General features: G+C 36.2%; 1 protein-coding gene across 2 annotated transcripts in view; it reads left to right on the top strand.

Annotated features, from left to right (window-relative positions):
• LOC137238345 (NADP-dependent malic enzyme-like) overlaps positions 1 to 17,749 on the top strand; it is a 41,994-nt gene that overhangs the window by 10,367 nt on the left and 13,878 nt on the right. The window contains exons 1-2 of one of the 2 annotated variants that reach the window (XM_067763210.1): positions 1,034 to 1,249; positions 7,510 to 8,359. In XM_067763210.1, the coding sequence (XP_067619311.1) occupies positions 1,176 to 1,249; positions 7,510 to 8,359 (924 nt within the window). In that variant the 5' untranslated portion in view covers positions 1,034 to 1,175. Of the gene's footprint in view, positions 1 to 1,033; positions 1,250 to 7,509; positions 8,360 to 17,749 lie in introns of those variants that run through there. The other variant, XM_067763211.1, reaches the window with a different exon arrangement.

The following is a 17,749-nucleotide window of genomic DNA, read 5'->3' as shown; positions in this document are numbered from 1 at the left end:
TTTGACACTTACATTATTCTCTTAATTTAATAAAACTTTGTTAAATAACTGTTTTTGAAATAAAATTGTCAGCATCCTTGGAGAAGTCATAAGAGTGTCGAAACGCTTAAGAGGGAAAAAGGAAAGTTTAATTTTGCCTCCTCATTCCTCTCATTAATTTAATGGAATAATGTAAGTGTCCAAACTCATGCTAATTTATTGTATTTATGTTTTGTTATTAAAGAATTGTTTTCAAACTAAAATGATCGCACTTCCTGAGGATGCTGCAATGGGGTCAAAACGCCTAGGACAAAAAGAGAATTTAACTTTGCCTTCTCATTTCCCAGCCGTTAAGCCGTGGTAAAATATGCAAACCAATTTTTTTGTGTATGTCGTCACACCTTTTGATTTTCACAAAACAAAGGGAGCTGCATATAGACCAGGCGCTTCACCGTATTTTGTATATCGATTTTTATACACGGGCTTTGTGACAGGAGCTAATTATATCTCAAAAGTTCTTTTAAAATAAAATTCAGTTTAACTGTGGTATTTTTATTTAAAACCTGCAGCTGGGTATATAGAAGCGGCTCCAACCATACTAGGACTTTTTTAATTGGTTTTGGTTACCTTTTTAATTAAAAAAAATTAAAAGCCTAGATTTTTCCTCTTATTTTTCTGTAGTGAAATGTAACGTGAAATGCCCCATATGTTTATTCATTTAAGTTAAAGTCCCGATCTAACTACATACATTTTTTATATATTGAAAAATTTATATAGGTACATACACAACTTTAATGCATATTTTTTTTCAGTTTTGTTTTGTTACTCTTTTCATTAACACATAATCACTAAGCAGTGACGAAGAATCGCGAAAATAGAAAAACAAAATCCAGAATATTTTGCGTTTTTTGAGCAAATTCTATATTTTCTGATGGTAAAATTGTGTACTGTGGAAAAGTGCAAAAGGATTACACAATTGTGTTTTTATTTTTTTTTTTTTCCATCATGTTGGATTCGCTTCAGTGCCATAAACGAAAGTAGCCGGCACAGTCACTCAGTCACCGCAATTATATCAACCGCGAAAGTGAGCTGACAATAGCTTTGACAGTTTTGTGTATAAACAAAAAATTAATAAAATATAGTTTATAGATTTCGCCCTTGTCGGCAATTTGGAGCAAAATCGATTAATTTGTAAAATGCAATTAAAAGCAATAAATCCAATTCTACATAAATCGCGTCTCTTTTGTTCTTCCATGCGCTATGAGCTGCGGTAAGTGAGTTTAGTACTCAATACTCTATACCAGTATGGAAAAGTCACTTCAAATAGCTTGGATTTAGGTAAAACTTGGTTATAAATTCTGGATCAAACTTTAAAGTAGAGTTGGGTCATTTCGTTCTGAACGTGTTCAACTGACCGGGTCTCTCAACTGAACAAGTGAACTAGATCTTCGATTTCGGTTCTTTTTGTTCTTTTAGTTAATTTGTTCTTTTAGTTCGTTTTACCTAATGTTATTCTTTCTCTCTTCTCGTTTGCGAACATTGTAAGTTCATACACACATATGGAGAAATTCCCAGTGAGCACGAATGTCGATATGGCTACAACAATATATGTATGGACTATTTATGAAAAACATGCTTTGTAAGAAACTAATTATTACATTTATTAAACTTGAAAAGTTCATATTTACAATTTGTGTCTGTACTCTTTAAATTTCATGGATCTTCCGAAATTTGTAACTTTTTGAAGTTAATTATGCATATATATTAACTTATTTATTCATTACTCATTTAAATATACCTACACAAAGCATTGCTGCATACACACCCCCATCTATATTTGTTGGTTTTTTTCGCGGGTGCGAGCAGCAGTGATCAAATTTGCTTGAAAAAAAAAAACAGATGAACAAAAAGAACAACTTGTTCGTTCATCAGAAAAAGACGAAAGATTCGAATGTCTGAAATGAACGAAAAAGCCCAACTCTACTTTAAAGTGTCAGGCTGTTCATCGGCATCACGTTTGTCGAGTGTCGAATAGAACTGGCAAATATGCACGAAATTTCCAATTTTTGTCCTGCGTAATGCTTGAAACACAATGCCGAGCGACGACGATATACGCCGCGTCGGACGATGACATTTTTCAAATTACGCCCAGACATTTTGTCTACTTAAAACGCAATGCCGGGCGAAATTGACTCTGTTTATTCAGAGTGGCCATTATTTAGAAATAAAGATGAAAACAATTAAAACTTTTTTAATTCTCTGCTTTAGCACTTGACTGCTAAAACACGCCCAAAATGTTAAGAAATTAACAAAAGAAAACAAAAATGTTAAGAAATTAAATTAAAAATTATATGTAAAGAAAAAAAATTGTTTTGGATATTATGTTTTCTTTTTTATACTTAAAAATTTGAACAGCAGCAAGCCTTGGGATGTTTGTCGTCATCGCCCGGCGGCGACGATAGAAATAAATCTATCGTCGCAAAATGACGTCGCTTAATTTCGCTCTTGACGTTCATTGTGTTCACCTTCATGTAATTATGGGGATTCTATTTTTGACGAGGCGATATTCGTCGCGTTTATTTCGCGGCGTCAGGGCATTGTGTTTCAAGCTTGACATTTAGATTTGACGTTTGCACACATGCTTTACATTGTCGCAACGCATGCTTATTTGGGTTTGGGCAAAAAACGTCGGTTGTTTGCGTGCGCTAAAAAAACGCAGTGCGGTTTTATTAGGTTGGCATGTAAATGTCACGCAAAACAAAATTGGAAATCGAGTTAGGTTTTCACGCAGCAATACAAGTTGTATGTGCATGAGACATTTTTGATAGAAAATGACTTGCGTGCGTTTATATTAGGTTGGCTTGTTACTGATATTTAGATCATATTTCTCTGCTGTCATAGCTCCTCAGTCACAGTGATGGACATTGTGGATAAAACAAGGGTGGTGTCTTATCCGTCAAATGCCTGAGAGGATGTTTCGATGCCCACTTTTTGGCGTTTTGGCAGCGTTTTGACAGGATGTTCAATATGGCAGGGTATAAGGCCGGAAAGAGATACAGAAAGAGACCGCGATAGTCAATTAAAAATCAGATATTCCGTTGTATTTGTAATTTTGACGTCTATACACATATATGTACTACTTCTATATTGCTACAAAAAGCTAAGTACATTCCCCAACATCAGAGTGCCGATATATTGCTGTTTACATGTTTTTGTTTTTGTATTCAATAATCGAATGTACCAAAATTTAAGTTTTTCCTTGTCAAACTTATGCTGCTACAATCCCAAAAATTATATAGGCTGTCTTGCTTTGATTTCGCATCCAAAACACATTGCGAGCATTTTCTATTAGCAATATAGGAGTATTACATATATGTATATACAGACGTAATCACACTTGTCTTATCCACAATGGTGATGGATGAAAATCACTGTAATTAAGAACACATTGTTGTTAATCACGATATTTGCTTTAGAAATCACTATAATGCTGAGAAAGTTGACTCTTTCCCTTTCTCTATCGTCACAATCCTTTTGCATACCTTGATGAGTAACCCTACCGAGCTAACTAAAATTGGCGAATCTCTTAAAGCTTGCTCCGTAGACGTCCCAATCAGATAAGGCGAGACTGAGAGAAGGCGTGACCAAGCGGGAAAGGCGTGTACCCAAGCGCGGGGCTGTAATGTGTCGACTAACAAAGTTTCTCTGACCCTAAATAATTGAAGGCTGTTGGCTCCTGACGGTTCTGCTCACTTAACTCTGCATTCTGGCATCACACGTTGTAGGCGAACTAAAGTAGACGACGATTTGTATCTTACTTAAAACAAATATTTATTAATCATTAACACTTTCCATTTTATTCAGGCCTTTTGACGCCTTCAAAAATTGGTGTTCTCTTGCGCTTGCTACAAATCGAATGAGAAGAATATTCGCGAAGAAAAATTATATAATGCAATCTTCGAAAAAGCATGGCGGAACGATACAAGGTGGCAGCATGGGATTATAAACTTTTTTTATTTGATTTGATACATCAACTTCCGGCGCAGTACGATTTTGACATTTGTCCATCGAATTTACAAAAACAAAGTACATGGAAATTTCATTTATGTTTGTACGTATGTCACCATGCTGCCACCTTGTATCGTTCCGCCATACGAAAAAGTATGTCGAAATAGATACATATATACAAAGTCATTTAAACGTATATAGAATTTGAAACTGATAAATTTACAACTCTGATTATGCAGAAAAATTATATATAAGAAACAAATGTATGCAAATGGGCGCATTGAGAGTTTTCGAAATTAAAGTAACATAAATTGAGAGAATTCGAAACAAAATTTTACTCATATGGCAGCAAGGTTGTGATTTGTTGATTGATGAGTTGTGGTTTGACGGATTTTACGGTATTCTTGAAGCGCAACGACACACGTTTTAAATTCTGTGGCCATAAGCAATAATCGCCTAAGTCCCGTGTAAATTGATAGGACTTAGGCGATTATTGCTTACAACCACAGAATTATGCCTAGTCAGTAATAGCAGATGTAGAAGAGTAGTTTTGATTCGTGCCCTGCGCTTACCAAGCTGCTACTCCAGCTGTTAGGAGTGATACAACTGTCAGATCTAGAAGCAGCAAGTGGCATAGGTTCAAGAAAGCTTGAAGTAGTTGCCAAGAGAACAGAGTTGTTTTATACCATGTGCCCTGTTTATTGATGGGTTTTTCAGTTTGGTCGTTAAACAAACATCTGGTAACACTGTGGACTCATTCAGTCTATGTGAGGTACTTACTTCCCTTCAGCTTGACAGGCGACATTTCCTTCATTTTGCGTATACTTTCTTGTTTTGAAGTACGTTCAAATATAGCATAATGCAGCCGATAATATTATGTTAAGCAACTGATAACTCATCTTATAGGATCAATATAGGTCAATATAAACGTCGTTGCTTTTACCTACACACATATTTTTGTTATAGGTATTTGTAGTTTGTCACGCCAGAATTAGATGCAATTTGCAAACAGAAATAACCGGAGAAAGCATATCGCTAAACTAAATAATTATAATGTAATTAAAAAGGAATTAATTTAATTACTTTTTAATGATTTGTTAATTGCAAATGATAATTTAGTCGGTAGCCAAGCAGCTATCAAGGCCTTGAGCTCAGCTATTATACGATCGAGAGTGTTCTGGGAGTGCCTGAACTCGCTAGCGATTGCATCGATATCCCGGGCAACTGTTAAGCGGATCCCTCAGCCCGTATCGGTACAATTGAGCGGGATTCCGCTGGCCACTGGTGGTCGGCTTCTGAATAGATGGGCCTCGAGTCAGCTCAGCAAGCATTGGGGGGACACCACCCAAGGTAAGAGATCCTGCTGGCCTGAAGTGGATGGAAGGAGGTCTGTTAAAATGATTGGGTTCACTTGGGCTGTTGCACTGTATAGTTACTAATTTAATTTTATTACCATTTATGTTAACATTAAAGGAAGACAAAAGAAGATATGCAAGTAATCGTGGTGGGGAACTAAGCATCCAACCTTTGTTCTTTCAAACAAAAGATTATTTAAACAAAGCTCTCAAATGATTTAGATTTGCATAAGTTTTGAAAATATAGCATCATTCTGAATGATGGCATTGTTACTTTTGTGTATTCTTATGTAAATGGCTATTTATACTCAGCTGAGCAGAGCTCACAGAGTATATTAATTTTGTTCGCATAACGGTACTCCGTAACGGCATAAACTAATCGAGACAGATATAGGCTTCTATATATCAAAATGATCTGGGCGAAAAAAGAAATTTTTTAGCCATGTCCGTCCGTCCGTCCGTCTGTCTGTAAACACGATAACTTGAGTAAATTTTGAGGTATCTTAATGAAATTTGGTATGTAAGTTCCTGGGCACTCATCTCAGAACAACCGAAATCGGACTATAAACACGCCAATGAACGATATCGGACTATAAACACGCCCACTTTTTCGATATCGAAAATTTCGAAAAACCGGAAAAGTGCGTTAATTCATTACCAAAGACGGATGAAGGGATGAAAGTTGGTGGGTGGGTTGACCTTATAACACAGAATAGAAAATTAGTAAAATTTTAGACAATGGGCGTGGCGCCGCCGAATTTTAAAAGAAGGTAATTTAAAGATTTTGCAAGCTGTAATTTGGCAGCTGAGTATTTAATGTTCGGTAACACCCGTACTTAGCCTTCCTTACTAGTTTCTATTGCTTTGCTCCTAATGCTACTACCAAACAAAGATAAGGAATCAGATACGAGATTCTTAACGATAGAACAAATAAACTATTTAAAAGAAATTTATGTTCATTGATTTTTTTTAATAAATTACGCTGTACAATTTTAAAATGTGGCATGAATACCATTAATTTTCTATTATCTTGCAGGAGTAGATTGTCGACCTTTTTATGCCCATAAGTGCTGTTGTTGTAGCGATAAAAACAGACCCCAAAGATTTTGAGGAGGTTTATCGAGGTTGATGGACCTTTTCCGGATGTAGATCCGGTACGTTCCGGTAACAAGCACCATTTAAATACAAACCCGACCATCTCGGGAACGATTAATATGACCACATTAAACCTTCTAGGCCATCCCACCCCCGACCCCCTAGTTCCATGAGGAACTTGAGGTCGCCACAGCCTCGCCTGTTCAATATGTGTATGATAGGACTTATATTTGTAACAGGATACCCCTCGCGTAGGTGAGGTTGACAATTGGGTTGCGGAAGCTTCGAAGCTATAAAGCTTTGTTTTGCGCTTATTAACCCCTTATGCATCCATCAAAAATTATCTTAAGCTATTTTATGATCGTTCTTCCCAAAGTCTTTTCGCTGTCAATTTTCAGCTCGTAGATCGTCAGAAAATTCTCAATCTCATTTCAGCACTTCTCGGTGGCTGACGACAGCTAAAATATGCTCGCTACGTTCTCGAAAAAAAACTTAGGGGTACCAGAAAATTCAGACTTTAGATAAGAGTGCAACATTACGAGAATTTCAATTTTGTTGCATAGTGTAATCATGGTTCAACTATATACAGGTTGACTCATCTGTAAAGCAACAAAATATGTCTGTTCAAATTGTCAAAATCTGTGTATTGAAGTTGATGCGAATGGTATGGAATGGAAACGTAAAACTTAGCAGTTTTTGTATGTGTAAGTAAAATGTTGCCAATGGGTTGGTTTCATTTTGAGTTTGCCATCTCCTTTTGACAATCCCTTCGACAATGCAATGACATAAATAAAATCAGCTGATGAGATGAGCCAACCTGTACATAATTGAACCATGAGTGTAATTTAATATAATTACTATGTATGTATATATGTATGTTCTGCAAACCTATGTATGGGTTTTCGCACACAAACCAACATGTACGTACACAAAAGAATATACATATATGAGCAAATTAGCATGAGAGCGCACTAAAAATTAAAACAAATTCTTTGAAAGCTTTTGTTGGATGATTTATGTATGTGTGTATGTTTGTCTCAACTGTTTATTTATTGACTTTTTATTCGCACAGTTCGCCACCGCTTTATCCAACTGCCAACAATTCCAATGGACAGGTAACACCGCACGAACACCAGTATCGCCAACAGCGACAGCGACAAGGCCTAATTTACAAAACCACAATTCCAGTGAATGAGCATTGGCAACAACAACAATCAACCGCTACGGCCAACAGCTGTCATTGCAATGGAGGTAAAGATAGTGGGGCTTTGCAACCAACAGCTGTTGCTTGTGTTGGAGCACAGCTGACAAACAATACACACAGCAATAATACCAACAACATTGATGACGTAATAAATAACAAACAATGCCCAAGCGGTACATCTACAACAAATACCCCAACAAAACATTGTTGCCACGCTGCTGTTGCTGCTGATTTAAGTAGCTCCACACCAACCCACTATGCTCCCCACCTAAATAGTGGTCAAGCGGGTAATAATCATACGACAGCTATAACAACAACGACAACAACTGTCGAATACGAGTTGTCAAATGGTATAGCGAAATTGAGTAAAATCAGTACGAGCCGAATCGCCGCCGAGCAGTCATCTTTGCCATTACAAACGCAAAATCAGCAGCAACAAATATTGTCGGTTAAGAAGGAGAATAAAGAAGATAATAACCAATTACCACCATTATTATCCTCCAAAGCCCTACAGGAATTAAATTACAATTTAGATATTTTAAATAGCTACAACAATAGCGTACAAAAGCAACAACAAAGAAATTATAGCATAATGAGTGAAGCAAAGGAAAATTTCCAAAATTCAAATTGTGTACAAAATTTGAGTAAAACCGATGATGGCGAAGTGCCCGGCAAAATTAGTGGATTAGAGCGTCTGCATAGCAAAAAATTCAATAAGGTGAGTGGTGAAAGTGATTTATGTAAAAAAAGTGAAAGGTAGTGAATTTAATACATTTGAGTGAAAATCGATTCTCATTTTGTTAAATATTTCACAGAAAGGATTTATTATTCAGTATCTGGATATGTCAGTAAATTTGCATATACAATGTCTATTTGTACATATGTATGTGTATGTGCAAATGCATGCGCACATAACAGAGTACACGCGATAGTATGAACAAAGCCAAACTTTTGAATTTTGATATTTGATCGCAAGGCTGAGTAATGAGGAATCGTAACAGTTATGTATGAGTTTAATTATAAAAATCGCTTTGGAATAATTATATTTTGTGTTTGATTCTTCGCTCGGAAGTAGTAGTTATTTTTGGTGGGGTGACATAAGTTCTGTCAAAAGTTCAGTTAAAGTCAATCGTGCGATTTTTTATTCAAAATTTTTCTTAAACTTTTAGTTGTATACATTTTTATTTCAGGAAGAACTTCATTGGCCCGTTTATTAACTGATTTTTTACTAAAATGGAATAGGAATAGGGCGCCGTATTCGAAATTTAAAAAATTTCTTTTCATTCCAATGAACAAATACATATATAGCGAAAACAATAAAAGGATGGTCATTATGTCATTATCGTTGAAATTGTAACCAAACTCTTTTATAGTATATGAAAATAAAAGTGAAAAATAAATATAGTTTTGAAAAAACTAAAAAATATCGAGCTAAAAAGTTAAAAATAGTTTTCAAAATAAGTTTAAAACAATAATGACCGAAAATACTAGTATAATTTTGAAATATTCGTGGGCGCTTTTTGCCAATAATAGTATATTTCGTTTATTATTGTTTTAAACTGATTTTGAAAATTATGTTTAACTTTTTAGTTCGATCGTGTTTTTTTAGTTTTGTTTAACTATATTCATTTATAGTAAAACTCATAAAAGTAAAATCCATTTATCGATAGTCTGCGTAGTAAGGATCACGTTGGTGTTCTTAAGTCGTTGTTTTTTGTTTGTAACTGCAAAAACACTTTCCAATAGTCAATTGAGGGGATATGTGGAATAATGGTATAAGTCGAGTTATACCGTTTTTCCATAAATCAACTAAATAAAAAGAACACGATTACATACACATACCATATTAATCTTAGAAAATAATAGTGATATTTAAACAAAGATATTAGCTTCATTTACGGAAAAGCGGTATAATTCGCTAATAAAATTTTGCAGTAGTGAAGCACCGAAATGGTATGGAAATATATTCAATGTCGTAGACCAGAAAGAACTGAAAAATAAAAGAATTGAAGAGGTTTCAAAAACGACTAAGCAGACAGAGAACCTCATTGTTAAAAATAGAAAAAAGGTAAACAATTATAAAAGTAGTAAAAAAAGATTGCTAAAAATACCAAAAAGAAATAACAAATAGTTATACGCATTTCTAAATAATAGAATATAATGTATTTAACAATGGTTATTAATGTATTTATTACTTTGTTTAATAAAATATCTCAATCAAAATATTTGATATTCGATCTATGGAATAACGGTATAACTCAAAAAAAAAAAGAAATTATCCATTTTCTAATAAAATTATGTATATATAAAATTTATTACTTTTTCTTATCAAAGAATACTATCTAAAATCTTACCAAGTAGGATTATTATAAATTTATTTTTACCTGTATTCTTAAGTTTTTTTCACTTTTCTCAAAAGATTGATTTTTTAATTATACCGTTATTCCACACATCCCCTCAATTGCAGATTTTGCCACATATGTACACCGTGCTTGCCCGACTGCCTCGGTCACGGTTTTTGACTCGTCGAACCTTCGAGTCTGTGGATATTAGTCGCTTCTCACGAAATGCATGCCTACCGCTGGAAAATTCTAAGCCCCGAACAAGTGATATGATTTTTTTGTTTAAATTTTAACCATTACATTTATTTGCAATCCCTGATTTTAATCTCTAGTTCCGGTAGAGAAGAAAACAAAAAAAATGAACGCAGTCTTAGATTGGGTGTGAGACTGTATACTGTGACCTGTATCGTAGATTAATTTAGTATCACTTTTTGACACAATAATCCATGAAAAGTGGGCGTAGTTATTAATTGATAACATTCACTTTTCTTAATCTCACATACACACCATTCAGAAGTTTCATGGTGGACAAACAAGCATTAAAGAGAATTTGCTCCGGCCGGAGCGTACATCTATACATACTAGGTTTTCGGTGGTAAGAGGATGTTGTGCGGTAGACCGGTCAATCCGTTTAGAAGAAATTAAGGGGGGCCATGATTTGCATATGATCCATCAAGCAGGAAAGTCGCAGAACAACAGCAAAATCGTTATTATATTAACTGAGTTGTACATAACTCTAAACATAAAAGGATTGAGGCTTATGACATTACCTTCTGGTATCGCTAGGTAAATTCCCTAGCCGCCAAGGTGGCAGTATTATCAGATATCCAGACAACAATTAAGCTGGGTTCTAGGTTGTTGTTGTTGTTGTTGTGGACGAGGTTATAAGTCGTGGTACTTAATTGGGGGTGTTCATTTCATCGTCAAACGATTTCTTTTAAATTATGGACATTTATTATAGGTCAGGTCTTTATAAACAGCCCAATCTTACCTACCTAATTTGAAAGTCTTCATGGTACACGTTGCAGATGGTGCTGCAGGCCGCGATGTATTATTTTATACAATAGAAAAAAAGGTTTTTTATATAGAGAGAAAAATAATCCACCGCTCACGTATGGTGATGTTATATTATCGAGTGTGCACTGTAATATCAGTAGACAAATCGTAAATGAAAAAAACCCAAAATCTCTTAAAACAAAATCGTTTAGTGTAGTTTTTTACCGTTCAATTCGCTTCAGTAAAGCAAAAAAAGTACAATCTAATTGCCCTTTTCGTCCTTGCAGCTTTTAGACAATGGTGCAGAATTTTCCATAACCGGTTAAATTTAATGTTGCATAAACATAAGTCACTGAAAAATCGATGTGACTTTTGTATCCTTTTAATAATGATTGTGTATATCCAAAAATGTACCCTGATTTACTATAAAGCTCAATATCTTTTTTGTATTTGTTTAAATGATGGTATATTATGGTACATATATTTCACTGCGCCCATACAACTGTGAACAGCTGTAATTGCTCAGAGAAAATATCACACCACCTTTTCGAAGTCCACTCTGAGTTGTATTGTTTTTGCTTTGATTTCATATGTAGGGTGTTCCAATTAGAGATATAAGCCGCCGATAAACGCCGCCGCCGCCGATTAGAGTCGTTTTTCGCACGCCGCCGCCGAATGTCAAAAATATCGGCGCGGCGGCGGCGTCCGGCGCGGTACTATATTTTCTACTCGTTTAAGACTGTTTAGGCCATTTATTGTTCAAGTCGAAAATTGGTCGTATATGGTCGAAAGTGGTATCAACGGATACCCATCACTGCCAGTTATAAGAAACTAATTGCGAAATTTAACCCTTTCTAACTGTTCAAAAGTTATTTAAAAAAACAGGTGTTTTCGATGTCAGCATAACACGGACTTTGCATCACCCAATTCACCAAGTTATTAAAACAAAACACTAAAGAAACGTTATATAATAAAATTATATAATCACTTTGCATATTTTTTCCAACAAAAAAAAAAAATACCCAAGGCGTTTCAAATTGTTTTCAAGTTGTTAAAAAAAAGCAAAAAAGTGCGGATTTTTTTTTAAATTTTATATTGCGATTGGCTGAAAGAATAAGCGAAAGCAGTGATGCAAAATCCTTTAGTAGGTTCTAGAGGCATAAACACTCCTTTGAAATGTTTTTTACCTCTTACTTAAGTTGAGAATATATGTACGTATGAGAAGGGTTTGAAAAATCACTTGGCTTACATTCAAACATCTGTTGTTTATTTGCGAAACTATACAATAGCGTCTGAAATGTTAATTTTAATTTTAACACTTCATCCTTCAACACCCAAGTCTCCCGGTTTGACATAAAGTTGACGGCCGTATTCAAAACTATTCCCTTGGAGTTAATTACATTGATTATAGCCTATCAACCAAGTTTAAATATCACCTACACGTTACGGCTCCTTTTACAAATGTGAATACGTAGGCACATATGTATATGTATTTAGCAGGTGAGGCTTTGTCTTTCGCAAGAACACTCAAAGTGATGAAGCAAAAGCTTTCCCAAGACAGTGGAAAAAATGACCGTGTGTGCTACTACCCTAACGAAGTGGACAGTCGAACTAGTCTGAAAACTGAAGCTACGCGGTCATCCATAATGAACTCTTATATCATTAGGGCGGAAAACAGCAGTAAACATCATTCAATATCATTCGACTTAAAATCGGTCGACTTTCATTCTAAAATATCGTTTTGATTTAACGAAGACTATTGAAATCAATGATGTGAACACAAACGTCTACAAACTCCGGTCTACATTTTAAAAATTTTATCCAGGGTCCTTGTAAAATTTTAATATGCGCCGAGGATTATAAAATTTTCACACATTAAGCAATGACAGCATCCTTGGGCGGACTCCCTAACGTTTCAATTTGTTTCTCTGGTGTAGCTCGGCAAAAGCATCCGTTGGAAAGTTTTCGCAGCTACACCTGTAGCTTCTAGGAAAATGACGTCGACGAAGGTATGAGTTCGAAGTCGCAGTCCTATAGCTTCTGTGCTGGCATATGGTGTGAGGGTCAGAAGGCCTGGTAGCGACTGGTGGTCGGGATTGCTACTGTTCGCACATCGGGAATTGTAGCTCTTAAAAACAGCCGAAAAAACTGGAGGCGCCCTGTGCCACGAGTTTCATGAGTATTAATAGACCATTAATAGCAACCGTAAGTCAACTTTGTGCGTGGCCGCCAAGGAGCCACAAATGATTTAAAGAATTTGTGTTCGCGACGATTGTTAGGAGTTAACCCTAGGTGAAACTACGCTTTGCACGGGATATGCAGACAAAAGTGTGGCTATTTTATGTATCTCTATTTCTTTTCAGCAGACGCAGCAGTACCAATTCCAAAGACCGGGGCTAGGTTCGAAGCCTCTCTGGAGCAAGTGAACGAGGGACAATCCCTACGCAAGGAGCTACTCCTGAAAATGTTTGAACAGTCTGCGAGATCTTGAGGCAAAAACCTCGTATCTTTCCGAAATGGCCAACACGTTGATTTCCTTAAATACATACAAGCAAACCCTTTTTTAAATCGAAAACCAACCTTTTTAAAGTGAGAACACCGGCGTACGCCGCCGCCGCCGGTATATAATAGAGCCTGCGCCGCCGCCGCCGATTAAGTGATCGGCGTAAACCTCTAGTTCTAATAGGTAACGTGCTAATAAATTTACGCGAAGTAGCGATAAATCAATCCACGTCGACAGGAAGTATGGATGTGGCACGTTAACCACTGCTCAGAGTCGATCCCGTTTTAAAAAACTTCTGAAGTGTTGTGATGTTACTTTTTCCTGAACTTAAAGCTGAAAGCTTTGCTATGGTAGACAAGCGCTATACTCACTTTACCACTACCGCGGCGAGTGCTAAAAAGCGATTTTAAAATGCACACATACCTATAAGAAAAGAATTTGAGCGAAACAAACATTTCAATTAAGAGATAAAGTATTTCACGAAACAAAATTTGGTAACTATTCAGATGCTCAACAGTGTGCGAATGTAGTTCTCTGCTTTTAAAAATTATTTGCGCCCATTTAATCACCATCACTCATTAAATATACAAGTATGACCAATATGTACATGCTGAGAATCAGTAGCAAACATTTAAAAGTAAACTCAACAAACTAATTGTTAACTATAAACTAAATACACTTTAGTAAATCATTTTCTTATCTTGGCATATGAGTCCGCAAAATAAACTCTATTTATTTAAAAACTCATAAAAAGCATTCCAACAAAATAATACCCAATGCATGCGATCACACCGTGACTAAGCTCAAATGAAAGGCCAAAGAAATAGTCGAGCGAAACGTAAATATAAGAAAATACATAACCAAACACGAATCTCGAATAGACAGATCATCCTATAATAAAATATTGCAAAATTCATGTATATGTACATATATAAGGGGGTTTAAGCCGCCTCCTACAATATTCAGATGGCGGCGAAATCCTTATGTGCAGCCGTGCGCGGCGAGTGGAAAGGCGAAAATTCACATACACTGCCATCGTCAGCAACGATCCTTATTCAACGATCCTCATATAAATATGTCACGTACACGTGTTGTTTGGCTCCTTGGGGTCCCCTGACTAGCTCAGTATAAGAGGGGGCAGTGGTCCTCAACCCTAACATCAAGGAGCCGTACGGACACATACTTATTCCTTTCATCATCCATCCTATCAGCCTCCCACACATCTCACCTTAGGATGCCCGCCCTACCTTGGACCGCTCGTTTCATGTATCCTAACTTTGGCGGTCTCCCTCTTGCCATGCTCCATCCCCTCCACTTAACTCTCTATCACGCCATCCTCACCTCACGCGTGTTAAAGTTAGCTACTTTATTATTAAATAATAAATTTTACGGGGCATTGAAAAGCGTTAGTTTTTCAAATCTTGCTGTTGCTTTGGCGTTCCCGTCGCGTTGCCTGTGGATTGAGAGCATAGCAATAAAGACGTGTGTGTTCAAAGTCAGCAAGTCAGCTGCTAACGCATCGTAAACACCAAAACGACGTAAAATTCGAATGTGTTTGGGTCTTTAGGGTTTTTTAAAAAAAAAAAAAGCAAAATAGAATATTTTACTTTGTTTACTTTTTGATTTTATTTTGTGTGAGAAAAGTTTTTGATATTATATTGTGCAAAAACTTGAAAATAAAACTCATGGCCGACCAGAGGAGAGAACAGTTATACCCATTGTGGATAAAACAAGTGTGATATCTTATCCGTCTACTGCCTGACAGGATGTTCAATATGGCTTTTTTTAAGCGTTTTGACAGGGTGGTCAATATGGCGGCGCATAGGGTCGACTCAGTCTATGCAGAAGTTATCACACTTGTCTTATCCACAATGGTTATACCTTTTAAGTGTTTATAACATGGAGTATATCAAAGGCCCATTTTTCAAAATTCAAAAATAATGCTTCTGCTAAAATGTTTACAGATTAGTTACATGGAGCATTCCATGGTTCCTTTCTTGTGGTTTGAGCAGAGCACACTTCAATTCCAATCTGGAGACATGCACTCCTCCAATCATTGTTTTCCTGTGAGTTGATGAATGAGTTATACCAACTCCGAGTTGAAACGGATCTACACGTTGCCGTCGTTTTCAGGCATCAAGTATATTTTTAAGGTGCGATATCTCCATTCTCATTTCTTTATACTCGGATGAAGATACGTTTATGCCGTCGTCAGAGATTGAGCAGAAGTTTTTCTCTCCATTATGTGAGTACGCCCTGTGAAGCGTTTACCAAGTTTCGGATATAATTCCTCTCAGGCAGCTTTTGAAGCTTCTCGCAGTGATTAAAGTTCTGCCAATCCTGACTCACCGCCGTCACTTAAGGACATCAAAAGACAGACATGCCTTACCGCTGACATATTCTATGCCTCTTAACCCTTTGGGAATATTTTAGATCATTACTATCTGCATCTTCTTAAGTCCTTGGTGTGAACTCCATAAGATTTCAAACGCTTTTATCTTTAGATTTGCTATGAGATCTGCGTAAAAGTATAAAAATTATAATTTATTTATAAAAAAAAAGTGAGTTGATTATAAATTTTGCTACCAATTAGCAATCGCCGTTATTAATCAACATTGACCCAATTATCGCTAGCACTATGTGTATCAATTCCTTCAAATATTTTAGTATTCCTACACGAGCTGCTAGTGATTAAATAAACATGATTTTTAATTCATTTATTTCTTCGTACCAATTTTTTTCGCTACTTAATTAATTTTGAACAAAAATTTATTGGTTTCGCTTTACGGGAACTGCGGGACTGACGTCAAACAAACTATATGCATTAATTAGACACAGCTCTAAACACCCTGCAAAAATTGCGAGTACTCCATGCATGTATGTATGGAGTACTCGCTATGGACCAAGCGAGTGCTCCAAAATTAACCACAGTTCATATAAAAAAAGATGGTCCACTTAACATGTCCTAGGACTGGCCCATATACATAGCCCGGCACAGCATTACATCAGAGTAATCCATGGAGTACCCACAGTCCAATAAACATCGTGTAGTGATTACAATCCCTGTAAAAATCGTTGGATCATGTGGTCTATTTGTGTACTTACTTACTGTAATGTAGCAATGGACAAACTCATGTTTCTACACGAACATATTGTAAGCCGATCATTGATCGTTTTTAACGATTGAAATCACTACATAATGTTTATTGGACTGTGGGTACTCATGTTATGCTGAGCTGGAGTATATGGTCCAGTCGCAATGTTAAGTGGACCATCTTTTTTATATGAATTGTGGTTAATTTTGGAGCACTCGCTTGCTCCATAGCGAGTACTCCCTACATGCATGCATGGAGTACTCGCAATTTTTGCTGGGATTCAACAATTTTTGCAGGGCAGATGTATGTATGTGCAAACATTTCGCACTTGTTTGCTTATATAATCGCATTTTCAATGACGGATTTGCGTACGTTAATATCGTTATCGCTATGTCAATTTTAGTGTAGAGCTTTATAGTTTTTATGGATTTACAAACTCACTAAATATCGAATATAGCTCAAACCTGACCCAACGACTTATTAAGTATTGTGGAAATTTGTGGATGATTTATGTTTTCCAAAGTTAGTATCACCACCATACGAAACAAAGTTGCAAATTACATTACCTTGATTTGAAGATTATTTTGAGAAATGCACATCCTTTATTTATAAGTCGCCACACGAAATTTGAAATTTTTGTTTCTGTCCGAATTTCTAGTGATATATTTGAAAAGGGAGCTCTTTTGACGCCGCCTAATGTGAATGTAATTATGTACATATCTATATTATCAAATAGCTTTTAGAAGTGTTGTTTGACCTTTTCTTTACTAGTTCTTTGAAATCACTTCAAATTATATGCATATACATATGTACATACAGAGATAAATGCCAATTTAACACAGAGGCTCACTGAAAGAAAAAGACTGGTAAAATCAACCGAAATACGGGTCAATTCAACCGAAATTTCTGTCAATTTGTATCCATCGCAACAAGATGTTGAATCAACTGCGCACAAATCGTTGATTCGTAGTTGACCGTTTTAGTAGTCAAATGAACAAAAAAAATTGTTTGCGACAGCTTTATACGAGCGTACCTATGTTGCGGCATTTGCAAGGCAGACGAGTTTTCACTGAGATCTGTTCATGGCAGAAACACACTCGTAGTGCTTGCCGAACAGTGCCGAGGGGCGACCCCGCTTAGGAAAATTTTCTTCTAATTGAAAAACCTTATTT

Source organism: Eurosta solidaginis, chromosome 1, assembly GCF_040869045.1.
Source record: "Eurosta solidaginis isolate ZX-2024a chromosome 1, ASM4086904v1, whole genome shotgun sequence".
NCBI classification, from domain to species: domain Eukaryota; kingdom Metazoa; phylum Arthropoda; class Insecta; order Diptera; family Tephritidae; genus Eurosta; species Eurosta solidaginis.
This window is presented reverse-complemented; position numbering and strand designations above follow the sequence as displayed.